The sequence below is a fragment of the Ursus maritimus genome, unplaced genomic scaffold (genome assembly GCF_017311325.1).
Source record: "Ursus maritimus isolate PB19 unplaced genomic scaffold, ASM1731132v1 scaffold_2, whole genome shotgun sequence".
NCBI classification, from domain to species: Eukaryota; Metazoa; Chordata; class Mammalia; order Carnivora; family Ursidae; genus Ursus; species Ursus maritimus.
Genome location: NW_024424452.1, coordinates 54,788,070 through 54,815,739, shown reverse-complemented (window position 1 = coordinate 54,815,739; position 27,670 = coordinate 54,788,070). Strand labels below are relative to the sequence as shown.

The following is a 27,670-nucleotide window of genomic DNA, read 5'->3' as shown; positions in this document are numbered from 1 at the left end:
TCTAGGAAGTTTTGATTATATGCTGGACATACACATGATACATTATGTAGGGAGCTTGGGATGTTGTCTTCCTTTAAAGTATGTGAATTTTGTCCAGGTGAATTTTGTCCTGGGAGGATCTTGATCCTGCTGGGCTTGTTGTTATGCTTTGTTAAGAGGAGGTGGCCTCCCTCTGCTTAATTTTTTATTTTAGGGCTTGGCTCCTTTTCAAGGGTGTGGTCCTTATTCCTAAAGTGTTGCATTTTTGGAGTCTTTACTGAGGAATGTCTGAGGTGTTCAGCAAGGGTTCTCCACTCTCACTGAGCTGAAACTACTGGCGTCTACCTGTGTAAACTCTGTTATTGCCACTCATCGCTCAGTCCTGTGACAGCCTCTCTCTTCTATTTTGGGGGGATGCTTCTCCTGCCCAGGTGCAGTCCGGTGTCTGCCAAGGTATAGGAAACCCTCGGGGTATGTCGAAATGTCTGGAGACATTTTTGATGTCCCCTGTGCAGCTTCTGCCATCCCCACTCCATCCCGGTGCAGGTGCCGCCTTCCTTCTAACTTGCTCGCAAGTTCTAGCCACCTTGGCAGCTGTGCGCTCTGATCTCCGTCTCTTCCATTCAGGGAGAGCATCAGTCTGCACTTGAGTTTCACCTCTCTGTGGGTGAATGCAGGACCTCTCGTGGCTGTTTCCCATCTTTCAGTCTTCTGCTGCCTGTTGTCCAATGTCTAAAACAGCTGCCTCATGTATTTGGGCCAGTTTGTTGTTGTTGCCCCCTAAGGAATAATCTGATGCTGTTTTTAGCCCATCATGGCTGGCAGCGGAAGTCCTCCCTAACAACTTTAGGAAAAAAGTTTTAATGTTAAAATTTTCAAATTATGATACACTGGTAATTATACAGAGAGAAAATAAGTGGTGATTTCTCCCCCCCCCCCTTTTTTCAAGTAGCTACTTGTAACATACCCGTAAGTGAAGGAGATTTTGTGCCCTGCTTTGTTTTCAAAGGCTCGTGAGGTAGGCAGCTATATTATGAGATGGTACATAGTAATTTGTTCACATCCAGTAAAAGAAACCATTTATTATTACAAATGTTCTTCCCAACTTGACAACACCAGCCAAAGAAAATTGCTGGGGCTGGTATGTCCATGATAGAGCTCCTCCAGAGGTTGAGCTCCTTTCATTATAACTTGTGTGAGGCAGTGCTGCAGGATTGCTGCTATAAGCAGTATTCTGCTGAAGGGTCCCCGAAGACAGGAACCTGTCATTACTTATACTGTGTCTTCCCTGTGGATAGTGGCCAAGATTGTTGAGCCTAAGTAGGAGTGACACTTTAAATTTCTTGAGATCATTCAGAATGTCTTCCTTGATTTCCCAGAACCTCATCCTTCTCTAGAGTAATGTTAGATGTTAGTTGGTTTTCTTGTTTTTATTTCTGCCTTTCACGTGGACCATAGTCCTGAATATAGTTGGTTTCACATGTTCTGAACCATTGTTTGGCATCAAAATTAAAAGACTTCTTAAAATTGTGTGTGAAATGATGATTTTCTGCTCTGAGTTGGCAAGTTTATTTCTCAGCCAATCTGGTCAAAGAGTTTATTAGCGTTTTGTGTGTGTTGTGTATTATTTTTTTCTTTTGCTGGTTTTTTTTTTGTTTGTTTTGTTTTGGTTAACTAGTTGGGCTGAGATGGTGTATTCATGTGTATAAATGCACATTTATATATAAATTGAAAATATATATAGAAAACATTCTTAGCAATTCTAACCTATTTTTTCCCCCCCTTTTTGCCCAGTGTATATCAGTTTTCCTCCTGCTAGGGGCCTGGGTTTTTCAAGATTGTTTAAGAATTTTCTTTTCTTTTTTTTTTTAGATTTTTTTTTTTTTTTTTTTTTTTAGATTTTTTTTTTTTTTTTTTTTGTGATTTTATTTTTAAGAAATCCTACACCCAACATGGGCCTCGAACTCAAAACCGCGATATCAAGAGTCACGCTCCGCTGACTGAGCCAGCTGGCGCTCTGGTTAAGAATTTTCAAAGTGTTTTTTATTGCTGCTGGTTTTGTCTTATATGTAGTAAAGTTCTGAATGGAAAGAGAAATACGCTACACTGGTGTAAGAGTCAAAAGAAATCACTTATCTTTTCTGGCTTATGCTTTTAATATATGCTGCACTTGGAATTAATTGGTTTGTTCCTTCCCATGAGTCTTCAAAGCCTTATGCGTCATGTTTTACTATTATATATTGTCCAGAAACAACTGTGAAGGGCCATAATGCCATACCAAGGTGACCCTAGAATTCTCTCCTTTAAATATTCTTGGGTCTTTTGCTATTAATGTGGGATATTTGCTTCTTAAAACCTCCTTCACTTACATTCCGTCTTCTCTTTCTTCGATTCCCTGGGCTTGCCCATTCCCGACCCCCCATTTGATGAACTATTCACCTTTTAAAAAAACTCAACTCAGATGGCTTCTTTTCTAAGAAATATCCTCAAACCCATTTTTCTTATCCCCCTTTACTCCTCTGGATGTTGCTTGACCTTGTGCATCCTTCAGCTATTGTTGGATTATGTTATAATTGGTTATTTGCATTTTTTTCTCTTCTAAACCGTAAGTCCCTAGTAATATCCTGTTTTCTCATGTTGTTTAATCCCATAGCCTAGTATAATGCCTTTGGAATGAATTAAATTGAGATCTGCAGTGTTGGGAAACAAGGAGTTTAAAATAATTTCTGAGTAAAGGCCTGAATGTTTGTATTTTTATTAAGCTTTCTTGCTGCTTTATTTTCTATCTGTGTGTGTGTGTCCAGATTTCTAGAAACATTCTAGATAGTTGAGGCTGCCCAATATGTGTCTTCAGATCAGTGGTTCCCAGATACCCAGTTCATTAGCAAGCTGTAGCTAAATCGCCTATAGATTTCATAAAAATGTAGTGGGTTTTCGATTGAGCAGGCCTGGGAAGAATCTTAGGATTCTTTTTCTTTTGCTCGCTGTAAATCTACCCGGTTATTTTGATGGTCACCCAAGTGTGGGAACCAAAGCTTCAGATAATAAGGTGCTTTATCAGCGTGAGATTCTTGAGGGCAGATTTTATCTGTGTTAGGAGTTGTGCAAGCTGCTTAAGAGCTTACTGGAGTTTCTTACTTTTGGTCCCCAAAGTGTCTAGCATATAACTTATGGAAATGAAAACAAGTTTAAATTAGTCACCTTCACAATGTTTCTAATCTGGATTTTGATTAATTCTAAAGATAGTGACTGTTTAACCTCTTTATTTTTTTATTATCATTTAAGGAGTGTTCAGCCTTGGCGTTCCTGTAGATGCTCTCTTCTTTATTGGTAACCAGTTGGTGGCTACGAGTCATACAGGGAAAGTGGGAGTGTGGAATGCTGTCACTCAGCACTGGCAGGTTAGTTTTAACTAAAGCATATTACGGAAATGAAAGTGTTTCTGAAACTCGTGCTGATTGTGTATTTGCTTTATTTTTGTGAAAGCATAGTGTCTGTTTTACTTATTTTTTACTGAGGTATAATTGACATACATTATTATGAGTTTCAGGTGTACAGCATAATTTGATAATCTGTGTATATTGCAAAATGATCACAATAAGTCTAGTTAACATCTTTCACCATATTCAGTTAGATGGTTTTTTCTTTCTTGTAATGAGAATTTTTGAGATTTACTCTCTTAGCAACTTTCAGATACACAATACAATATTAACTATAGTTGGCATGCTGGACATTACATCCCCGTGACTTATAAAAACTGGAAGCTTGTACCTTTTTTTTTTTTTTTAAATAGGCTCCATACCCAGTGTGGGGCTTGAGCTCACGACCCTGAGATCAAGAGTCCCATGCTCTCGGCAGTGAGCCAGCTGGGCACCGACTTTTTTTTTTTTTGGTGGGGGGGATGTTTGTATCTTTTGACTCCCTTCACCCATTTGCCCACCCTCCACCCCCTGCCTCTGGCAACTACCAGTCTGTTTTATCTATTGGTTGGTTTTTGTTTTGTTTTGTTTTGTTTGCTCTTTTGTTTTATGTTCCACATAAGTGAGATCACAGGAATTTGTCTTCCTTTGTCTGATTTATTTCATTAGGCATAATGCCCTCAGGGTCTATCCATATTATTGTAAATGACATGATTTCTTTCCATTTTTTTGTGGTTGAACAGTATTCCATTGTAGATATATACTACATGTTCTTTATCTCTTCATCCATTGATGGACACTTAGGCTGTTTCCTTATCTTGGGTATTTGAAATAGTGCTGCAGTGAACATGGGCGTGCAGATATCTTTTTGAGTCAGTGTTTTCGTTTACTTCAGATACATATCCAGAAGTAGCCTTGCTGGATCATGTAGTAATTCTATTTTTAATCTTTTGTGAAACCTCCTTACTATCTTCCATAGTGGCTATACCAGTTTACCTTCTCCAACGATGCATGAGGGGCCCCCTTTTCTCCACATCCTTGCCAACACTTGTTATTTCTTATATTTTTGATAATAGCTATTCTAACAGATGTGAGGTGATAACTCATTGTGGTTTAGATTTGCATTTCCCTGGTGATGAGTGATGTTGAGCATGTTTTCATGCACCTGTTGGCCATCTGTGTATCTTTGGAGAAATGTCTACTCAGATCCTCTGCCCATTTTTTTGTTTCTGTTTTTGGTTACACAGAATATTGTATATATTTTAGTGGTAATTTACTTCTAGATACAGATTTGATTATGTTTTCAAGAATTTTACATTACTTAGGAAAATGAGAATTTACACTGTGGTTTGACATTTCTTCATTTCTTTGAAATGTTTTAAGTTCAATGCTTTGGGAATAGTAGTCCAGGCAGACTTCGTTTCCTGAGTGAAGCGCAGATCCTTGTGAAAATACAGAGCCTTTTCAGAGAAGATAACACGCTAAATGATCTCAAGTACTTGACAGGAACAAGAAGAAGAGTATAAAAGGGTTAGTACCTAATTCTGAAGGAGAAAGGAAAAGTTAAAGAACTTTAAGCAGAGAATGACATGATGAGATCCATGTTTTAGGAAGCTACGGAGGGGTGGGTAACCAGTATGAAAGCTGGACTGGAGGTGAGGGGAGTAATGCAGCAATGAAGTGGACAGATTTGAATAATGACAGTGGTGGTAGAGATGGCAAAGATGAGGCTATTTGAAAAATATTTCATAAGCCTTCCTAACATTACAGAATTGATACCTGGTTTGGGGATGGAAAATTAAAGAGGGAGAGAGAGAGATGAGATGTATTTCTAGTTTTGGCAGTCAGGTGGATAGTAAGAAATTGACAGGGAACGTAGGAAGAGAAGCAGATATGGTGGGGGACAGTATGAGGAATAATTACATTGATTACATATGTTTGCTTTGATTCTCCTATGGGTGTCCGAGTGCAGGTGTTCAGTATGCATTTGGGAGCATCCCTTTTGGAATTTAGGAAGAAAGAAGGGACTAAGAAGAAGTATTTGGAGACCACAAACTCCTGTGATAACTGAAAAATAAGAATTGATAAGGTTTTCTGTTAAGTGGTTGTATGTAGGAAGAAAAAGTTACAACTCTGGGAAACATTAGCATTTAAGGGGACAACATAGGAAACCACAAAGGGACATCTGTGATATGATTGAGAAATGACATAAGGATATAGTTTGCTAATTAAGTTAATTAGGTTTTGGTTGGAGAAAGCCAGATTGTGGGAACTGAGGGATTAAAAGATCAGAGATTAGAGACAGCAAATTCAGATTTACCTTTCAAGAAGTTTGGTGAAGGAAAGCAGGGAAACAAAGTAATAGCTTAAGGATCAGTGCTTTATGTTTTTCTCTCGGATGGGAGAAGCTTGAGCATGCTTGTCGTCAGAGAGGGGGGAGTTGTCAGAGAAAGCACATGAAGAGTGAAAGAATGGAGATGATTTCTAGTCCCATGGTAATCAGGAGTATGTGAGATATAAAACAGTTTAGAGGGGTTTGCCTAACAGAGACTAGAGATACTTCTTGCTCTGATGGAAGAGTAAGAAAGGAGTGCTGAAGAACATATATTCAGTCGAAGAGAAAGACCAGGTGGCTGTATGTATCAAGGATTGTGGAGATGAGAAATCATACGTTTGTAGTGGACTTGGGTGATAGAGCCAAGGGAGTTTCTCCAGTAGTGCTCAGTGCCGAGAACAGGAGCAAGAGAGAAAGAAGAACAGTATTGGCCTGATCAGGATTGGAGATGTAATAAGGTAGATACGACACACCAAGGGATGAGAAAACATAAAGATGCAAAGTATTCGAAATTGTGAGATCAGGAAGTGAGGAGGTGCTGGGTGGACAGAGCAGGACACAGGGATGTCGGGACTGGAGGGATGTTAAAGCAGATTGGTGACTCGAAAGGAATGAGAATTGTTGGGAAGATAGGAAGCTATGGTCAAAAATTTAATTTAAGATTTTGGAGTTGGGACAGTTCTCAGTGATCATAATGGAGAACTGACTTGAAGATGAAAGTATTGGCTACAGGACTCAGAGAAGTGTAAGTGTAATATGTACATTAAGGTGCCAGGAGAGTAGTAGAGAGTAAGATCAAAGTACATTGTGATCCACATGCCCAGATCCTCAGCGGAGCTGATGGGTTGATCTGGAAGTTACAGTCTGGGTAGAAATAAATGGTGGTTCAATGTCATGATGAGTTGAGCTGTGGAGCAGCATTCTCGAGATCTTATGGCCCCTGAGATTCCGGGCCGATGGTGAGAGAATGAAAGACTTCTAATGAAAGGGGTTAGAATCAGAGAAAATTAGGCTTTATCTTAGATGAGGGATAGATGTCCTGTTTGTGGGGGAAAAAAATATTAGCTAGAGTGGGCCTTCCATATAGGCATGGCAAAAGGAATAATTGTTGTAACCACAGAAGTAGCGGGCCGAGGAGTGTAAGAAAGGGCCGAGGAGTGTAGGAAAGGAGCGTAGATCAGTGGATCTAAAGCATTGAAGAAAGTTGATCAGAAGGATTCTTCAGCTGGCAATACTTCTGTAAAGAGGAGTGTGAATTTTAATGATTAATGGAAGGTCTGCTTTCAGATAGGTTATTTGACTAATTATGTCAAGTCTGAGCTTTTAGTGGGTGGGGGAAGCTATACTATCTGTAAAACCACTAAGGTAAATTTGGGCTCCTGAAGGAACATGCTTCTTCATTACCTTTTTTGTTTTTTTTACCGATGTTTTCAAAACTACGTATTAAAGTTTTCATATCTTTGGGATCCTGAAAACTGTACTAGCATCCAAAGTGTCCTTTATTCTTAAGCTTTTAGTTCCCTGTATAACCTGCTGCTTGCTTGGTATACGCATGAATTGAAAACTGTATCTGACAGAGTAGGTTTGTTACTACATTTCAGGAAGAGCTTGGGAAAGTTGAGCATTCATGCAGCAAACAAGCCTTATAGACCAGCTAGATGAATTTCCTTGTAGTGCAGAGCAGAGATAGTGTGTAATGAAATCTCAGCGTCTGAGACGCAGATCCCACCAGACACTTGTGACCCGAGGCTGACTTCCTGGGAGGGCTGTGACCCTGGCTGAGTAGGTTCTGATATAACCTTCAGCAGCAGTTCTGCCCATGAATAGCGTGCAAAGTACCCAGAACAGCTGTGGTATAATCAAGATTGATTTGAAGTATGTGAATCAGAGGAATGAGAGAGAGGGAGAGAGAGAGAAAGAGGGAGAGTGAGTGTGTGTGTGTGTGTGTGTGTGTGTGTGTGTGTGTTTAAGTTCTCCAAGCTGTTGTGAAATTGTTGTTGGTGTTTTATTAGGACAGCTTCAGTAAGATTTTGGGGGGGGGCATAGGGAGAGGGAGAATCTTAATCAGACTCCTAACCTGGTGTAGAGCCTCATGTGGGGCTCCATCATAGAACCCTGAGATCAGGACCTCAGCCAAACTCAAGAGTCAGATGCTTAACCGACTGAGCCACCCAAGCTCCCTAGGACAGCTTCAATAGGATTTTATTTTACTTTTTTTTTTTCCTTTTATTTTTTAAGATTTTATTTATTTGAGAGAGAGGGAGTAAGTGAGAGAGAGAGCACGAGCACGGAGAGGGACGGAGGGAGAGGGAAAAGCAGACTCTCTGCTGAGCAGGGAGCCTAGCGCGGTGCTTGATCCCAGGACCCTGAGATCATGATCTGAGCTGAAGGCAGACACTTAACCAACTGAGCCACACAGGCGCCCCCTGTTAAGATTTTAATGAAAATTTTACAAAATCATTGTATCTGATTTGGGTAAGAAAAAAGAAAAAATGATTTTTTAAAGAGATGTTTCAGTTTTTTCTTTTTTTTTGTTTGTTTAAACTTACAATCTTCAATGAAAGAGCCACTAAAGAAATACCCTTTGGGACACCTAGGTGGCTTAGTTGGTTAAACATCCGTTTTGATTTTGGCTCAGGTCATGGTCTTGGGATCTAAGCTTGAGCCCTGCATCCGGTTCCTCTGCTCAGCGGGGAGTCTGTCCCACCCCATTCTGTCTTTCTCCCCTCTCTCCCTTCCCCTGCTCATGTTCTCCCTCTCTCCCTCCTCTAAAATAAATAAATAAATAAACTTTAAAAAAAAAAATGTCCTTTGATAAGAAAGATATTTATTTATACTTTGAAGGGGAAGGACTGGAATGAAATAAACATCAGCAAAGAAATTGATAGGCTGGTCAGTCTAAATTAGTGATTATTTAATAAGTAATGGATGAGGGTTAAAACATGCTGTTAAAAATGGTGATTATCCATGAGGTGCCTGGGTGGCTCAGTCATTAAGCGTCTGCCTTTGGCTCAGGGCGTGATCCTGGGGTCCTGGGATCGAGCCCCGCATCAGGCTCCTCTGCTGGGAGCCTGCTTCTTCCTCTCCCACTCCCCCTGCCTGTGTTCCCTCTCTCACTGGCTGTCTCTCTCTCTGTCAAATAAATAAATAAAATCTTAAAAAAAAAAATGGTGATTATCCAGGTAGAGACTGTGGTTGAAAGATTAGGGACCTTGAATTGCTTGGGAACATAGATGGATTTTTTTTTTTTTAAAGACTGTTTTCAAATTGTGTATCATTTAATTTTGTACATAAGAAATAATGGTTATCACTGTGTGCCATCTTAAGAGAGAAAATCCACTTGCATTGTAGGTTGGTGACCATCCTGACTCAGTCAGATACCTGAATCAGTGCAGTTTCTCAGGTTCTCAATGGAAGTTGTATCTAGAAGAAGAGGGCACAGAATGAGTGACTCGCTTATGCTGGGAGAGAAGAACTCAGTCCTAACTCCTCTGTAACCATACTAATCCTCTGTTTTCTCTGTTCTTCTTGTACTGAAGGAAGAGCAGGATTGGGGTCAAGGGTTGCAGAAAGTGAAGTAGGAAGGCTCTAATCCTAGTGCCCATCTTTCCAGAGAACAAATGGTAGAAATGTTTGTCTTAGCTGTGCCATGGGATGCTGCAGGCTGCTGCCTCTTTCATCGAAAAGGTGATCTCAAGGGGGAGGAATCTCATGCCCTTTTCTGTCCCATCCTCCTACTCTGAAGATTCTGGGGTAGCACTTGAAGCTCTTTCTGGAGTGCTAGAACTGAAAAAATGAACTTGGTATGAGAAAACTGGTCATTGGTGTTAAAGTCGCCTTCCCTCCATTCTTCAGACATCTTTACTCATATCACCGAAAAGCTGTCAGTGTTGCTCTGCTACAAAACTTGTTGGCTCTGATGAAACAGAAACCTGACCTTGGGGTTAGTGCAGGCGGTGGTAATAATTGAATCTTTGCGCTGTTTCTATGTATGACACCAGAAGGTTCACATGGAAGCGAGGGTCATGTGCCTACAGCTTTATAGGAATCATTACTTCCAAGTTTTAGCTTTCGGTTAAATGTTTTCCTTTTATTTAGAAGGGACCCAGATGGTGCGCGGATACACTTGGTGTTCTGTCAGACGTGCCCTTCCCCTACCTACCTCATGCTTGACTTCTTCGATATTGAAGTTTTACTTCGTTTCTGAACTTTTCCTTGAGCTTTGCCCTTCTCCCCACACAGGACTGAGCAGAGAATCCTCCCTCCTCTCTGATGGCATTCCACACTCCAGTGCCCGTCACACTGTGATTGTTCTTTCCCTTTCTTGCCCTCAAGCTTTCGAGCTCCTGTAGAGTAAGTGTGGTATCTCACATCCCTCATCCGGTCCAGTTAGTCACTTGTTCTCTGGGCCAGTACCTGATCCGTGGGAAACTGTTCACTTGTGTCATCTCTGAAGTTCACAGGCATCTCTTGCCTGGCTCTCTGGAGGGAAGGTTCATGTTGATCTTACTTAATTGCCGCTGCTCTAAAAAACATGTTTTGTTTGTTTGTTATTCTGTTTTGTAGTAAAACTGTGCCCTTTGCTTTTCTGGTAGAACAAATACAGGCAGTTCTTAATTTTTAACTAGACGGATTTGCTTGGGAAGCTGATGTTTTTATTCTAGTACTTGAAAAAAACGAAAGTTTAAAGGGACTTTTTTTGTCTTGCCATTTCCTAGGAAGCAGAGGTAAGATCTTCAGCGGAAGGAATGAAGATAGAGAATAAATACCACCTTGTCCAAGACACGGTGATCAGTTATCCAGGGAGCAAGTGCCCTTGGCGATCATCTGTTTTCTAGCTCTGACGCTCTCCCCACTTACTCTGTGAATTTGGGCAGACCCTTTAATCTCTTCTAGGAGAGAGAAGGGGAAAGGAACCAGTCTGATTAGGCCTTCAGTTTTAATGCGTGCTGGGAGCTCACAGTCACGTGCAGGGAAAAGAGATAATCCATCAGAATTCTGAAAGGAAAGTGCTGCTGTTGGAAATAACATTTTTTTTTTTTTAAATTTTAAAAGGAACTATACTGGGGGCACCTGGGTGGATCAGATTGTTGATTGTCTGCCTTCAGCTCGGGTCATGATCCCAGGGTCCTGGGGTTGAGCCTCCCCGCTCCCCCTCTAGCTCCCTGCTCAGTGGGGAGCTTGCTTCTCCCTCCCCCTCCTGCTGTGCTACCTTGGGCACACGTGCTCACGCTCTTACTCTCTCTCTCTCTGATAAATAAATAAAATCTTTAAAAGAAAAGAAAAGGAACTATATTGGTAATTCTTCAGAGTTCCCTGTGGAATGTGTTTGTGTGTAAAGAAAATAATTTTCTAAGCCCTATTTAGATTATTAGGTTTTTTTTTTTATTTCCTTAAGTAATCTCCACACTCAGTGTGGGGCTTGAACTCATGATACCAAGATTAAGAGGCGCATGCTTCACTGACTTAGCGAGGTGCCCCAGTGAGTTTTTTGTTTTGTTTTGTTTTATTAGAAGAATAAAATTTTGAGGAAATTGAGCAGGAAATGTAAATGATAATTAATATCTAACATCTAATAATAATATTCCTATATCAGGTTCAAGATGTTGTTCCTATAACGAGTTACGACACTGCTGGCTCATTCCTTCTACTGGGATGTAACAATGGATCAATATATTACATAGGTAAGTTTATGGACACTTAGCCTGATCCTACTTACTGATTTTTTAAAAATAAAATATTACCTTTTAAAATTTTAAATAGATGCATATTTTAATATTCAATATGTTTTTTAGATATGCAGAAGTTTCCTTTGCGAATGAAGGATAATGATCTTCTTGTAACTGAGCTTTATCACGATCCTTCAAATGATGCCATTACCGCGCTGAGTGTTTACCTCACACCCAAAACAAGTTAGTACCTGGCAAAACTCTTACAAATTCTTGACCTTTTTTTGAGAATGTATGTTTATTTATTGGTTTATTATGCTAAAATTAATCCAGTCCTTTCTTTTTGAGAACTGCAGTTCGAAGGATATCCTCTTTCAGTCTACAGTTTATACTTGGTTATGTATTGAAGCCAAATAAGACCAATAAACAAGCATAAGTTGAGGTGGGAAATTAAAACTTTTCCTCTTCTGAGTTACATTTAAGCAAAACATTACAGTATTTACTAAAATTATTTAAAAAAATCCCAAAACGATCTGCACATTTACCTTCCTATTTATCATAGCTGATTTTGATTTGAAATTAGGAGTCTTTTATTTTTTTTAGCCAAAAGTGAGAAAGTTTTCAGACTGTTAATCTCTGTTGGAAATTGCCTTATTTCCTTGGAAAACTTTTAACTTGTTTTGGAAAAAGACATTTTATCTGGAAGTTTAGTGTCTGAAGCTTTCCATGGTCTTTCCAAGGTCATTGTAATGAAATTTTATTAAGAATTTTTGTGTTTAGGGGCGCCTGGGTGGCACAGCGGTTAAGCGCCTGCCTTCGGCTCAGGGCGTGATCCCAGCGTTATGGGATCGAGCCCCACATCAGACTCCTCTGCTGGGAGCCTGCTTCTTCCTCTCCCACTCCCCCTGCTTGTGTTCCCTCTCTCGCTGGCTGTCTCTATCTCTGTCGAATAAATAATTAAAATCTTAAAAAAAAAAAAAAAAAGAATTTTTGTGTTTATATTTTTACATTCTAGATTGAAAGATAAAACATAAATGGGAAATTTAAAGTTTATCTATAATGAAAGGAATTATAGGAAATATTAACACGTGTCCAACAATATTAATAAATTTGAATGTGTTACTTACATAAAATCATCGCTTTATTGAATTCATTGAAGGAAATCATCTTCAGTGTGAAACATTCTGATGTGTGCAGATGATTTCGATTAACGTCATAGCAGGATTTCAGCCATCTTGTGCTACACTAGGCCCACAAGCTGCTCTTTTTATTGATGGTCTCACACGCTGCTTTCGTGCAACAGAGTGGTTACAACAGACGCTGTGGCATGGGAAGTTGGAAATATTAGCCTAGGTGCCTTTTACAGAATGAGATGTGCATTTCTTTTCAATCTCATTAATAAGGGAGGAAAACACTTCTGCAGTGGCAGGGGGAGAATGGGGTCACTTTTTAGGTTAGAAATGTTTCCTGTGGTATGCTCTTTCTCTTTTGATTCAAGTATTTTCAGGTGAATCAGGAAGAATAACTATGAAAGCTAAAAGGTTCTCTACTTGTAATCCTTTTTAAGCATACTGGTCACTGAACTCCATTCTGTCTTTAAATATGGAATGGAGTCTGGACACTTGTCGTTAAAAAATAAAAAAATAAAAATTAAAAAAAAGCCACAGGTGAACTTGACACAGTGAGCTGTGCATAATTAGGTAAGTATGATGTAAGCAACGTCATGGGTGCATTTGTCTCAGAGCTAAGTACTTTGAATCTGTTAAATAGTATATACATGATTATTCAAAAAAGAACCAATAATATAGCAAAAGTAAAAGTAAAACTCATGGTTATTCTAGGCTAGAAGTGATAATGGAATGTTGCTTTAGGAATACTGTGTTATGTTGGTGGCATTCTTAGCCTGTCAGATTTACTGATTCTTTAAACATTTATTGAGGACCAGCCATGTCTCAGGTTGTAAGGTTACAGAGTTGTAAGGTGATACAAATAAAAAGATGGTTGTGATTCAGTCTCTGTGAGTAACGAGTAGAGATAGACTTGGAAATAGAGGAGTGGGTGTTAGAGTGGCTGTGAAAGACCCTAACAGACAGCACAGGGGAGGGCTGCACAAGTCTATCTGGGAGGGAGGGCTGGGAAAGGACTTGTAAAGGAAACAATGATTTTAATACGGTGTCTCTGCTGGGCTGGGTTTGGGGCTCATAAAAGCACGGAATCCAGCTCTGCCGCTTTTCTACCAGGGCAGCTTTCTGTCATCATCTGATGTGCCGCCTTTCAACTTCTGACCTCACGTAGGTGTCTCTGGTAACTGGATCGAGATCGCCTATGGTACGAGCTCTGGAGCAGTGCGAGTGATTGTGCAGCACCCGGAGACGGTGGGATCGGGCCCGCAGCTTTTCCAGACTTTCACAGTTCACCGAAGCCCTGTTACAAAAATCATGCTGTCCGAGAAGCATCTTGTGTCAGGTAGAGTCCCGGTGAGGAGGTCTGCCTCATGTAAAACCTTGGTGCCTTGTGTGGAATTTTCTAGATACCTGCACATGGAAAAAATGGCAAAGTACTGCTTTATGTGAGAAAAACGTACTAAAAGAAATGGTAGAAGAGTTCGATAACTGAAGATATGTTATGGTTGTCTTTAAAAAAAGTGTTTTTTTTTTGCCTGGTTATAGAATACATAAATTTAGGCAAGATTTGACCATATCTTTTATTTACTCTCTATTCTAATATCTTGTTCTATGGCATATTTTAAAATACTTATCATACTCCTGTTGAGGTGTAGAGAAGTTTACCAAGTACAAATTTAATAGAAATTTGGTTGTATTGTCTTAAGGTTTAAAGCTAAAGTTGTAGATTTATGGGTGTATTTGTTGTTTGATCATTTTCTAAAAATATTAAAAACTAGTAGACTATATAAAGCAATTATTTGAAGAAAATTACATTTTTGTGCATTTGTTGTTCTTTAGTCATTAAATTTTTTAAAAATGTAGATACTAATTAGATGCTTAAATGGTACAGATTTTTAAGCTTAATGAGTGTGACACACAAAGCATGATGACCACACAGTAAAATTCCATTGATGAGGTTCATTGTATATGGAAATTTCTAAAGGGCTTTAATTTTATTTTGAGTCAGGTGTATCAGCAGAGCTTGCTTTTACATTAAATCTTTTGTAGATCAGTTCCTGCCTTAGACTTTTTATAAGCATCATTTTCATCTATCAAGTTTGTTTATGTGAAGACTACATAATATTGAAAGGGGATGCATCTTTCACTAATCTCCAGCCTGAGTAAACACTAAATGGAGCTGAAATATCTTGTCCATGAATGGATGGGTGGGTGGGTGTGCTTTTATTGATATCTAATTGTTTGAGTAAAAAGTCAGATTGTTTTGAGTATAATTATGCCCCCCTGAAACAATCCGTCTCCTCTTTAGGTTTTCTTTTTTTTTTTTTTTTTTAAAGAGTTTATTTATTTATTCAACAGAGATAGAGACAGCCAGCGAGAGAGGGAACACAAGCAGGGGGAGTGGGAGAGGAAGAAGCAGGCTCATAGCGGAGGAGCCTGATGTGGGGCTCGATCCCATAACGCCGGGATCACGCCCTGAGCTGAAGGCAGACGCTAAACCGCTGTGCCACCCAGGCGCCCCAACCTCTTTAGGTTTTCATAAAGCGACTCACCTGCCTCACTGAAGAGTCTTGGTCACGCTCTTGCTGGTGCCTCCTCTTTGCCCAGTTACTAAGTATTGGCTTGCCTCAGGGCTCTTTCCTCGAGTCTCCATTCTTCCTTGTCTATAGTTTTCTTGGTGACTTGAGTGTTATCATCTGTATGCCAGTGACCCCCAGACTTTTTCTCTACCTGTGACCATTCGCAGAGTTCCAAACTTGTATATCTAGTGTCTGTCTCTGGTTGTATAGACATGTCGGAATTAACCTGGATAAGTAGTACTTTTGATATTTCGCTCAGAAGCCATCTTAGTACACAATATCACCGTGTGCTTCTCTCCTCAAGCTGAACACCTAGGAGCCATCCTTGGCTCCTCTCTTTCTCTCACCCCCACAAACGTGGAATCTATCAGTAAGTCCTTTTAGCTTTGCTTCAACATAGGTCACACATCTGACCACCGGTGACCATTGCTGCCAGCCTGGTGGTTTTGTCATTTCTCCCCTAGATCACTGAGCTCAGGTCGTTTTGCCTGTTCCTCTCTTGCCTCTGGTACATGTTCCTTATGGTACATGGAGCCAGAAACAATCTTTTAAAAATGTAAACCGTATCTCCTTCCCAATGGCTTCCTATTGAATGCAGAATAAATAAATTAATAGAGCTTTTCCTGTTATGGGTCCTGTGTGTTCTTTTCAAGCCTCTTTTCCTCTCTACCCTTCATGTCACCTTTCTTATTGCTCACAACACCCTAACCCTTTGGCTTTTTGATTTCTTGAAAATGCTTCAGAACTTCTACACCTCTTTCTATTTGAATGTTTCACCCCTAGATAGATGTTTGGCTGCCTTCTTGTCATGCAGGTTCGTTTCCAGTACCGCCTGAGTGAGGCCGCCCGGTCTCAGTTTGCCAAACCTCTTTCCAGATCACTTTCTCTGTCACCATCTCGATCTGTTTTCTTCGTATAGACTTCTCACTGCATCATTTTGTTTTGTTTGCTTGTTTATCTTCTGTCTCCCTCTTCTAGAATCTAAGTTTTACAGTAGCAGAAGCTCTTTTACTCTGTTCTCAACGCTTACCGTACTTCTTGGCACAGAAAAGATGCTGAATAAATGTTACATAACAAGAGGTAATTGGATCCTGTGAGAAAATAAGACTGTTTTGCAAGGTTATTGTGATATTGGAATGACCATACTCAGTAGTAATTGCTGTTATCTCAATGGTGACGACGTGATTGCAGGATGAGGTGCCAGAGAGCCACGTAGTGAAATCTGCATTTTAACATCAAATATTTCATGTAGGTTTGAAATTTAAATAAATTTGTCAAGAAAAATGTCCAGTTGAGCTAAAAATCTAGAGTATTTTATATTTACTCAGTTATATTGTTCTGCCCCCTGGTGGATATCAACATATATGTAACGATATTCTTTTTCTGATAGTGTTAGTTTTCATGTCTTAAATAAAAAATGATTAATTTTAACAAAATAGCCGTAATTGCCTATTGAATCACTTAAAGTGTTTAAGGTATTTTCTTTATTTAAGGTATTTTTCTGAATCCTAGTAAGCTTAATAGTGAAATCAGGAAATTATTTTCCAGGAAGCTGATTAAGTAGCCTAGAACTAAATGTCTCCTTTTCACCAGAAACGGGCATCCTGAGACATGAGAATTTTGTTATATAAGTAACACCTGTATACTCTGAATTTTTATTGCAATTTTTAAAGTTAAGTTTCTAAAGTTTTGTTTAAAATTTGCGACTGTGGCAATTTACCCAGTAGGAAAGGTATGTATAGAAGAAAGTTTGGATACTTTCCTAGTATTTACTGGTGAGTTCATAGCTCATTGGCTAATAATGGCACATTCTCTGGAATCTAAATAACTTGCACTTTTCCATTTAAAAGGGCACTTCTTTATTAAGGCGTGCCGCAAATTACTTTTTTTTACATTAATAATATCAGTTGCTGGTTTATATTTTCTGAAGGAGTAGTTACTCAGATCAAAAAACAACAGAGGTAGGGTACTTGTTAGATAGCTCAGTATGTACCCACTTAATATTATTTACATGAAAAAAAAACTAGTTGGAGTGTGTTTCTTGAATGCAAACTTTCTTATTTTATATAAAAATAGTTCTTAACTTTAATTTTCCTTACTGTAATTATGGTGGGCGGTACAAGCTTTTTGACAAGTTTAATTTGTGCCAGTAAATTTTCAGTAACTCCTGATCTAGGTTGTTTAATATTTAACATAAGCAGTTTCAGTGGTTGAAAAAAATAAACTAGGCAGCTCATTTGCTATTTAGTTACGCCACAGAGCAGAATAATATTCAGCATCTTTTCTCTTGCATATTTTTTTTAACATTTTCTCCATTTATACTCTACAGGCTACTTTTATAAGGACCCATAGATTTACTTACATACCTTATATTTGTAGCAAAGTAACTGTATTCAGATCTTTCAGTTTTGTTGGCCAGGTACAGATGAAGCATAATTTTAGAATAAATGTATCATTTGCCACTCAAAATATGCGGTGATCTATTTAAGATAGATCATAGTTTAAAAAGTTAAAATGTGTTTATAAAAGTCATCTTGTTGGTGCTTTTATAATCTATATTTAACAACTTTTTTTGTTTTCTTTCCTAGTGTGTGCAGATAATAATCATGTCCGGACATGGACAGTAACACGATTCCGAGGAATGATCTCTACTCAACCAGGTTCTACTCCGTTAGCGTCGTTCAAGATACTATCTCTGGAGGAGACAGAAAGTCATGGAAGCTATTCCTCTGGAAACGACATAGGTGGGTTAGATAACTTGGGGGCATTTTCAAATACTTCGTGGGCAATGCAGAAGTAGTATGTTAACTGTAGTAGAAACCTAAAACTGAGTTTCAAATAGAAATTTTTCACTTTAATTTTAAAACTCATTTAAAACAAATTTAATGTGTTTCTTACTTAGTTTTATAAATTCACTAATTATAGCATTTTTTTGTTTAAAAAGTTGAGAGCAAAGTTTTTAGCTATTTATCATTTCCTTATTTAAATAATATCTCCAAATGCTAACCACTTTAGTTTATAATTAAAAGCCATGATAGCTGTGCACATTTGACACTTGAAGTTTTTTTTTTTTTCTTTTATTGCTAATAATCTGAAAATAAAATTTGAAGCTAGAAAAGGGCTGGCGGTATTATGTGCTGACAGTTGTTTTGATGGCATCGTGATTGATGGCTTTCAGGAAATGATACAGCACGTCTCCGTTGATACGCTCGGATTTCAGCAAAAAGTACATGAAGTTGGTGTGATTTGTCCCTCGTGACAGCATATGACACACGTGCATGTGGATTCTCACACACACACGCATGCATGGTCTTCACAGAGACAGATCATTTTCCCCAGGGACCCTTTTGGAAGAATCTCTATGGTATACGCATTGTGTCTCACGTACTTTTAATAGCTCCATAGGACCTGCTCATGGACTCATGTGCCTTTCTGATCTTTTTTTAATAAGCAGAAATTGTAGCACTGATGGAAAATAGGGAGTACGTGAGAGTTGTTTTATGTGAAACATTTAAATGTATGTCCATCCAGAATATGCTCCTACAGTAAAGATTTCAAAAATAGTTACTTTAAAAAATACAAGCTACTTAGGAAAATTGTACTACCACAGTCCTAGTGTTTTTAGAAAAAGAAGCACTCAGTTTTGCTGATTTTAACAATTGCTCTTTGACCCAGTTTTCAATGTGATCTAGGCACTGAAAGTTTAGTTTTATGTCATCAGTGAATTTTTTTCCTGATTTATTGAGGTATAATTGACATGTAACATTGTGCAGGTTTAAGTTGTAGCATCAACAGAATTGTATTGAGTGCCTTTGCTCCAGGTATTAGAAATCTTAAAAAAAAAAAGAAATGCAGTGAACCTCAAGTTAGAGCGTAATGACTAGTGGGAATAAAAAGCAAACAGTTGCACGGGGCAAGGCGTCCAGGGGAGTGCTAGTCTCCATGCTGGGTGTCGTGGCCTGCCGTCGCGGTTAAGCTCCTCAACAATTTTATGAGGGAGATTATATCCCCACTTAACATTGATGGAAACTGACACTCAGAGAACACTTTCTAGAGGTCTTAGTGTTTGAACTCAAACTTTGAACTGAGATGTGAAGGTATAGAATATTATAGGATTGGGACTTTGCGGGCAGAGAAAACAGCATGCTCGAAGGATAGAACCTGACAAGTTTAGAAAATGTCAAGAAGGTCATTAGTAGTTGCTGGTATGTGGGTAAGAATAGTAGGACATGAGACTGGGTGGAAGGGCAGGGGTCAGATCACGGAAGGTCAGATCAGGGAGAACATGTATAATGTGAATAAACAGATGTTTAGAGACAGCCCGGTAAATTACAACAGCCTTGTAAAGTATTTGAAAGAGGGCAGGGAGATTTTTTTTCTTTTTTTTCTGTTTATAGTTCTCTTTAAAAAAATATTTTCAGAGCTAGACATTCAGGTTAGTGGACAGAATAGAAAGTGCAGTTTTGGAGGCTGCTGTGGGTGGGATCTGGATGGCAGTGGGCAGTTGAGTAATAAATATTGGAGGCCATTGTGAAAGAAAGAATGGAGCTAATTAGAAGGCAAGTTCAGAGGCCATCTTTCTGATTGCTGCTTCCTTCTTCACCATAGAAGATGGGACACAGCTGAGCACATTTGTGCTCTGAAGGAAAGGAGCCAATTTGGGGAGAGGAGATGGAGAAACTTAAGTGTGGAGGGAAGGTGTGGGTAATAAACTGAGGTACGAAAAGTTACTTGAGAATCTCCCATGAAGATAAAGATCAAAGGGAGAGAAGATACCGTCCCAGAACCCTCATTCCTAGTTATCTTATTCATCATCACTATTTTGACTTTGGTTATGGGTTATTAAATGAGGACTATCATTTCTTCTCAGTAGAGTCAGACGTCAGAAAACTGTCCAGTAAGTGAGCAACTGCATAGCTTAGTGAGGAGCCCGGCATCTTGGGTGTGAACTCCAGTTCCATTAGGTGGGACCTGTGAGATCTCTGGCTCACTAATCTCTTGATGCCTTACTTTTCTCATCTGTAAAATGAAGGTAATAAACGTGTATCCCTTACGTGGTTATCCTGATGATTAAAATGAGTTACTTGCCAAGCGTTTGCTGTGACACACAGTGAGCATAGTGTGGGGATTTGCTAGCTAACAAAGACGTTCCATTTATTAATTAGGTGTGATTCACGTAAGGTAAAATTATGTCATACATCACATACTTTTTGTGAATAACGAGTTGGTGTTATTTTAGCTAATTAGTATGATAACGAGAATTACTAGAATTTTATGTTTAAGTTTTGCATGAAACACTTTTTTTATATTGTTGAGAATCTTTATAAAATATATGAGCTTATTCACCTGCCTTGCCAAGTACAACCAAGTAAAAATAATTGAATCTTTTTTCTTTTTTTTAGATTGAAAACCTTGCAGGATGCAACAGGCTTCTGATTAATTAAATTCTATTTAATGAAGTTGCACTTTATTTCTTTAAGAGTTTGCATTTGGCTTTGCAAAAAAGAGTAAAATCTGTAATACATAATTTTACTTATATATGCTTTTGCTGAAGTGACAAGAAACGGAGCACATTCTCAGAGATAAAACATGTAGAGCCTGTATTGTAACAGGTCTCGTTCTAGTTCTCTTCATGTCTAGTCTTACGCAAGTGAATGCCTTCAGCTTCCGTGGCCTTAGTGCATAGAGTATAACTTGAAATATTATGTTTCTTTAAAAGGGGTTTCATGCAGGTGGGAGCCCTTGCAGGACTTTGTTCTGCGTTTGACGTGGACGTGGAACACAAGGCCATCTGTTGATGGGCATGAAAAAGTCTTTTTTTACCCGTTTGGTGTTGATAATAACATTCCTTTTGTTCAATGAAACCAACTGAATTTCAGTTAATTTGTTCTGACACTGTCTGTTTTCTGACCAAGGGCCTTTCGGAGAGCGAGATGATCAGCAGGTGTTTATCCAGAAAGTTGTGCCCATCACCAACAAACTGTTTGTAAGGCTCTCATCCACTGGGAAAAGGTAAACATTTACTGTAGAGGTATTTACATTCAGAAGTCACTTTTGTCTTAAAAAACCTGTTGAATAATTTGGCATACTCATGAAGGAGTACTGCCAGAAACAAATTGTTGAAAAAAGAAATCTAGTTATTATCTTGTGATTGTTTGAGCTTAAAATTAAGACAGAGTATTTAGTCCTATTCTCTAGCATTTATTTAAGATTTTCACCGATGCTGTGGACAGTGAAGAAGGACAAGTGATAGAGCAAGAAGCCGTGAATTTGACGGCAGACGGCCGAACTAAGTTCTCATTTTGGCTCTTGCTCTTACTAGCTCTGTAAATTCAACTTGTTACTTTGTTTCTCTGAGCCCCCAGTTTCTTTATAAAATAAGGTTCACCTACCTTGGCAGGATGTCATAAGATAAAATGAGTTAAAAAAAATATCTTGTGTTGTCCCTGACACTAAGAGATGCACGATATACTTTCTCCTTTTCCATTTGAGTGAAATTTGACTTCTTTTAAATTATTACATATAGCTTCAAACAGATTGAGCTGTACATTTCTCTCCTTTAAAAACATAAGATTTTTTGCATGCCAGACAAATGAAAAAGGTAGAATTCCTATTAATAGTCGTTAAAAAGATTATGGATTTTCTTATTAATGTTACAGATGCTACTGATACTGGTGCTCTTCAGCATATAGTCTCTAATATTTGAATGAATAGTCTCTTGGAGATACATTTTCTTTCCATCAAAGTTCATTGCAGGTAGTCATCAGCAGTTGTTAAATGAATCGATTCCAGAAAATGATTTTTACGTTCTAAACTTTTTGTCACCTTGCTTTTTTAAAGAAAATGTATTAGAAGCCTGTAATGTAGTTAGAAGTTAAATTATTATCTTGAGAAATGTTATAAATCGTTGTGATTTATTGTGTTCTCTGCATATTCAGTGAAGACGCTGCTAAACATTTATTAAAACTGCTGCGTAACATCCTCTTAACAATGTAGTATTTCATGTCCATGTTCAATTCTAGTGTCCTCCCTCTTCTGTTGCTTTAAAGATTTCCTTACTTATTTTAGAGAGAGATCAAGCAGGAGGGGGGAGGCGCAGCGGGAGAGGGAGAGAGAAACCCAAGCATCCGCTCCCTGACCCAGGGCTCGATCACGACTCTGAGATCAGACCTGAGACTAAACCTAGAGTTGCAAGCTCAGCCGACTGTGCCACCCCAGCGCCCCTCTTCTGTCACTTTGAACAGTAGCAGTGTGTTGTTATCAGTTATAATCTCTGCATAGCAAAACAGATTTTGTAATTTTTACATTTATGATTCCAGAGGAAAAGGTATGTTTATAAAAATCAGAAATTACTTTGTAGAATTAAATAGGAACCAACCGTTTATGAAGCTAACGTGAAGCAAAGCTTTTATTTAAAGAGAGTTCAGATTCTTAATAATGAGAAATAAAATGAAAAGTCTTTATTGAAAGTGGGCAGGGAACAAACCTTGTCAACATTTCAAAGGAAGAGGTAATTCTAAGGAATCTAGGCCATAGGTAAAACGAAAAGCAAAGTCATGTTTGTTTTCAAGCACATAGGTTTATATTGCTTCATTTTACTTTATTTTAAATGTAAACAGTAATCTAGATTTAAAAAATATTTTATATCAATTTACAGGTGTTATTAAAAATAAATATAATTCACTGTATTAAGAAGAAAAATTGTGATCATCTTGATAAACACAGAAAAAACATTTGATAGTTCACCCATTTATGATTTTTTTTTTTTTTTAAAGATTTTATTTATTTATGTGACAGAGAGACAGCCAGCGAGAGAGGGAACACAGCAGGGGGACTGGGAGAGGAAGAAGCAGGCTCACAGCAGAGGAGCCCGATGTGGGACTCGATCCCGGTACGCCGGGATCACGCCCTGAGCCGAAGGCAGACGCTTTAACGACTGCGCCACCCAGGCGCCCCCACCCATTTATGATTTTTAAAAGGAATCTTAGCACTTTAAATAAAAGGACAGATTTTTTTAATCTGAAAATAATACCTATAAAAACAATTATAGTAAACTTTATACCCAGTGGTGAAATATTGAAAACTTTTCCCTTAGATTGGGAATGAGACTGGGACAGCCTCTATCCCTGTATGTGGGCATCCAGTAATTAACGCCTTTCCCCTCATCACTTTTTGCCCTGCCTGCTAGGAAGCTCAGCTATGCTTCGTATTCTATTTTTATGTTTCTTACATTGATAAGGATTGTATTTCCCCTTCCTCCTTTATTTTTTGACCTTGCATTTGCCTGGTACTAATTGTTCTTCTTTTTTTTTTTAATAACTGTTTTGAAGTAGTCTGGGATAAATAATCAAGTGCAATTCATTCAGCTCTTATATGACTTTGGCAGATCATTTGCTGACATTATTCCTTGGTTTCCTCATTTGTCTTATGTGGATAATAATTGCTCTTTCTCAGGTTCTTTTATCCTTTATGAAAATCAATGAAATAGTTATAAAAGTGCTTCAGGAAAGTTAATATTATCCTAATGGAGGGTGCTACTTAGACCCCTCCATACAGCTATACATTTTTTTTTTCTTGTTTCAGACTTGTGATTTGCACATGAATTTTAAATGACTTCTCAAGATCTTTTCTAGTTCCGTGCACAGTTGCTTTGTTTCTTTCTGCCTTTTTAGTTTTATAACTTCCTTTTAAAGAATTACTCAATTCCCATCAAGGTTTTTCCTGTTTTTCTCTTAAGGTTGACTTAAATTATTTGCATTATTATTTAAAATACATTGTTTTTGGGGCGTCTGGGTAGTGTAATCATTAAGCGTCTGCCTTTGGCTCAGGGCGTGATCCCGGCGTTCCGGGATCGAGTCCCACATCGGGCTCCTCCGCTGGGAGCCTGCTTCTTCCTCTCCCTCTCCCCTGCTGTGTTCCCTCTCTCGCTGGCTGTCTCTGTCACATAAATAAATAAAATCTTTAAAAAAATTAAAAAAATAAAATAAAATACATTGTTTTTTAAGAGCCTTTTCTCCACACTCAAAGAAACAAGGTTTGAATTTTATTTCTATCGACTTGCCTTGAACGTTTTAAATGTTTTACATGTATAGGATACTCTTATGTAAGCAGTTAATTTCAAAAATCTGAATTACAAAGTGTCAGTTGTTCCCTGTGATTTACAACTATATATACGATTATCTTTTGCAGAATCTGTGAGATCCAGGCTGTGGACTGTACAACAATATCCTCCTTTACGGTGCGAGAATGTGAGGGATCCAGTAGGATGGGCTCGCGGCCACGGCGCTACTTGTTCACGGGCCATACGAACGGCAGCATTCAGATGTGGGATCTGACCACTGCTATGGATATGGTGAACAAAAGTGAAGATAAGGGTAGGTTCCACGTGGACAGTTTGTCACAGGGTAAGCTGGTGACATAGTGATGGTAATGAGGGTGTGTTTTCCCAAGATGTAGGTGGTCCCACTGAAGAGGAGCTGCTCAAGTTGCTGGATCAGTGCGATCTGAGCACATCTCGCTGTGCGACTCCTAACATCAGTCCAGCAACTTCTGTGCTGCAGCATAGCCGTCTCCGTGAGTCAAATTCGAGGTGGGTTCAAGAGTCGGGTATTGTATCAGAAGTTCAGTGGATTGCTTGTGGGAAAATGAGCTGAGCTACTGTGATCACATAGTTGTTGAAAGCCACGTTGTTCAAGGTTCCTTTCTAATTCAGACTTTATGTTGATACTCAGTTTTTTAAAAAATTTTACTAAATTTCTCATTCTCAAGCATATCTGATTCTTTTCATAGAAAAACATTTTTTCCCTTTAACTTTTTTTGTGAATCGCTGCCAATCTGGGTGCCTATTATGTGATCAAGGGTTCATTCGAAGGAAATTAGAAAAGCCACATGTTACCTTGGGCAGTATATGGAACTTTTGTTCCTGTTGCCTTAGGGACACATTAATCAGAACGACTACATCATTGTCTTATCTTACACTTTTAATACAGTGGCACAGTTTATCTTCTAGTTACCACATTTTTAAAAATTCCAAAATTTGAACTGAGGACCAGATACTAGATTGTATTAGTTCTGCATTGGTTTTAAAGGGTTTTTTCCCCCTTGCTTTTTTCAACTATTCAGAAATCCAGCTGGACTGAATATATGTATGGGATTATTTGCAATTGGTAATTTGGTACACGTACACACACCTGTGTACACACTAACCTATAATATATAGAGTACTTGATAAGCAAATTTTTATATATTTAAATAATGTCTTTTCATTGGTAGTTTAGTTAATGAGATGTGCCCCTGAAAAATCTCAGAAAGTGATCTGAACTATTATTTTAAAAACGCTCTTTCAGCCTTCAGCTCCAGCACCATGAAACCATCCATGAAGCAGCTACCTACGGTTCCATGAGGCCTTACAGAGAGAGTCCCTTGTTAGCAAGAGCAAGGAGGACTGAGAGCTTTCACAGTTATAGGGACTTCCAGACTGTTAATCTGAACAGGAATGTAGAAAGAGCTGCCCCTGAAAATGGTAACTTGGGTCCAATACAAGCCGAAGTAAAGCGGGCAACAGGGGAATGTAATGTATCGGAGAGAAAGTCTCCTGGAACAGAAATAAAAAGTTTGAGAGAATCAGATAGTGGATTGGAAGTTCAGAAAATAGCTGAAGGTCTAGAATCCAAGAAAAGGTCCTCAGAAGAAGAAAATGAAAATAAAGTGGAGTTACGGAAGAAAGGGGGATTTGAGGGAGGAGGATTCCTTGGAAGAAAGAAAGTTCCCTATCTGGCGTCATCCCCGAGTACTTCTGACGGAGGAACGGACTCACCCGGTACCGCATCCCCGTCTCCTACGAAGACCACTCCATCTCCTCGGCATAAAAAAAGCGATTCTTCAGGTCAAGAATACAGCTTGTGAAAACTCACCAAATAAATCGTTGTTTTGTTAATTTAGATGAAAGTTCAAAACTTTACTGGATTTCGATACATTAGCTTTTACACCAAAACTTTACGAATTAAAACTGGAGTTCATTCAGTATCTTTTTAACAGAATCACATGGAGTAAGGAGATAAAATAATTCTATCTCTTTGGACCTTTTGGAAAGTTTTTTTAGTTTTACAAGTACATTTAACAGATCATTTGTAAAGCAAGAGTCCATTTCAATGTTTAGCTACTCTCTGGATTTTGGAAGCAAAGTACCGAGTCTTAATAAGATGGTGCCCAGTATAGATGAGCACCCCTGAGGGCACGGGGACCAGCAGATTGCGTTCCTGATCTTGATGATGCTTGAGATTTGTCGTGCATTGTATGTGAAGCGAATCACACTCAGTCTCTTTGGATAGTCTCCCAACACTTACCGTGATTGCCACGTGTTTACCAGATACTTAATGAGGTGCTATGTTTGTGAAAAAATATCATCCGATTCAAAACACTATTGATGTTGAACACGTGCCCTGTGTAGTAGGCAGTCCCTTCGGATGTTTTTTTTAAATCGTGGGTCATTTTCTGATTCTCATTTTTGGAGTTCTTAAATCTTAGCAAGCATCACCAATTAATACCCAAAGTCCATTTAAACTTTCTTTAAAGTTGGAGCAGTTTTCTGTGTTTGAACAGATGAAATAAAACTAATAAGGCTAGAGCTTTGAGTGCCCAGAAAGGAAACCGTACTAGTTGTCAGTCTGCCTTGTTTGATTTAGGAGCCACGTGTGCCCACCCCCCCACCCCCCCACCCCCCGTTAATAATGAAAATAACTAAGTCAGAATGTGGCCGTTTTGTTAAGCTTCTGAGACTGCAGTTCTCAACTTTTGGTTAAAGGTTTTGGCTGCTATTATACAGATGTTATTTTAAAATATATTTTGAATTATGAGAACAAAAATTTTTTGTACCTTTTTTCCCATTTAATTGGAATAATTTTCAAGTTTCTGCACATAGGGCAATTGTAAATTTAAAGCATTAAGCATGTATTGGTGAATAATGTATATATTCCCCTTCCAGGAAATATAAGTGAGTGAAATTGAAATAAATTCTTTAAAGTTTACTATATTGCTAGTGGTTTCACAACACTTCTCTTGTATTTATTTATCAATGAAGTCTAATAAAAATGATTAAGACGATGTGTTCTTGGTTATTTAAGGAGTAGTTATGCTGTTTGAAGTACACCTGTTGGCGTTGGTTTGGGTCTCCTTCCCGCAATAAGGGGCGTGGGGAGGGCAGAGGGAGATCGGAGCGCACATGAGGGCTGACATTCTCATTGAAGGAAGAGTCAGGCAAAACATGATTGCCGTATCGCTGAGGATTTGTCATTATCCCTGTAGCCTTCTTTCTCCTTACCACAGTCATGTAAAAGGTGGGTGGGCATGTAAGAAAATGAACAGAGTTGGGGCGCCTGGGTGGCACAGCGGTTAAGCGTCTGCCTTCGGCTCAGGGCGTGATCCCGGCGTTCTGGGATCGAGCCCTACATCAGGCTCCTCCACTATGAGCCTGCTTCTTCCTCTCCCATTCCCCCTGCTTGTGTTCCCTCTCTCGCTGGCTGTCTCTATCTCTGTCAAATAAATAAATAAAATCTTTAAAAAAAAA

General features: G+C 38.8%; 1 protein-coding gene across 2 annotated transcripts in view; it reads left to right on the top strand.

Annotated features, from left to right (window-relative positions):
- The window catches only part of KCTD3 (potassium channel tetramerization domain containing 3), a 51,839-nt gene extending 24,632 nt beyond the window's left edge, over positions 1-27,207 (top strand). The window contains exons 10-18 of one of the 2 annotated variants that reach the window (XM_040636018.1): positions 3,265-3,380; positions 11,330-11,417; positions 11,529-11,645; positions 13,698-13,868; positions 17,694-17,849; positions 21,021-21,117; positions 24,295-24,479; positions 24,562-24,694; positions 25,452-27,207. In XM_040636018.1, coding sequence (XP_040491952.1) covers positions 3,265-3,380; positions 11,330-11,417; positions 11,529-11,645; positions 13,698-13,868; positions 17,694-17,849; positions 21,021-21,117; positions 24,295-24,479; positions 24,562-24,694; positions 25,452-26,010 — 1,622 coding nt within the window. In that variant the 3' untranslated portion in view covers positions 26,011-27,207. Of the gene's footprint in view, positions 1-3,264; positions 3,381-11,329; positions 11,418-11,528; positions 11,646-13,697; positions 13,869-17,693; positions 17,850-21,020; positions 21,118-24,294; positions 24,480-24,555; positions 24,695-25,451 lie in introns of both variants that reach the window. The other variant, XM_040636017.1, reaches the window with a different exon arrangement.
- Positions 27,208-27,670: the final 463 nt, after the last annotated feature.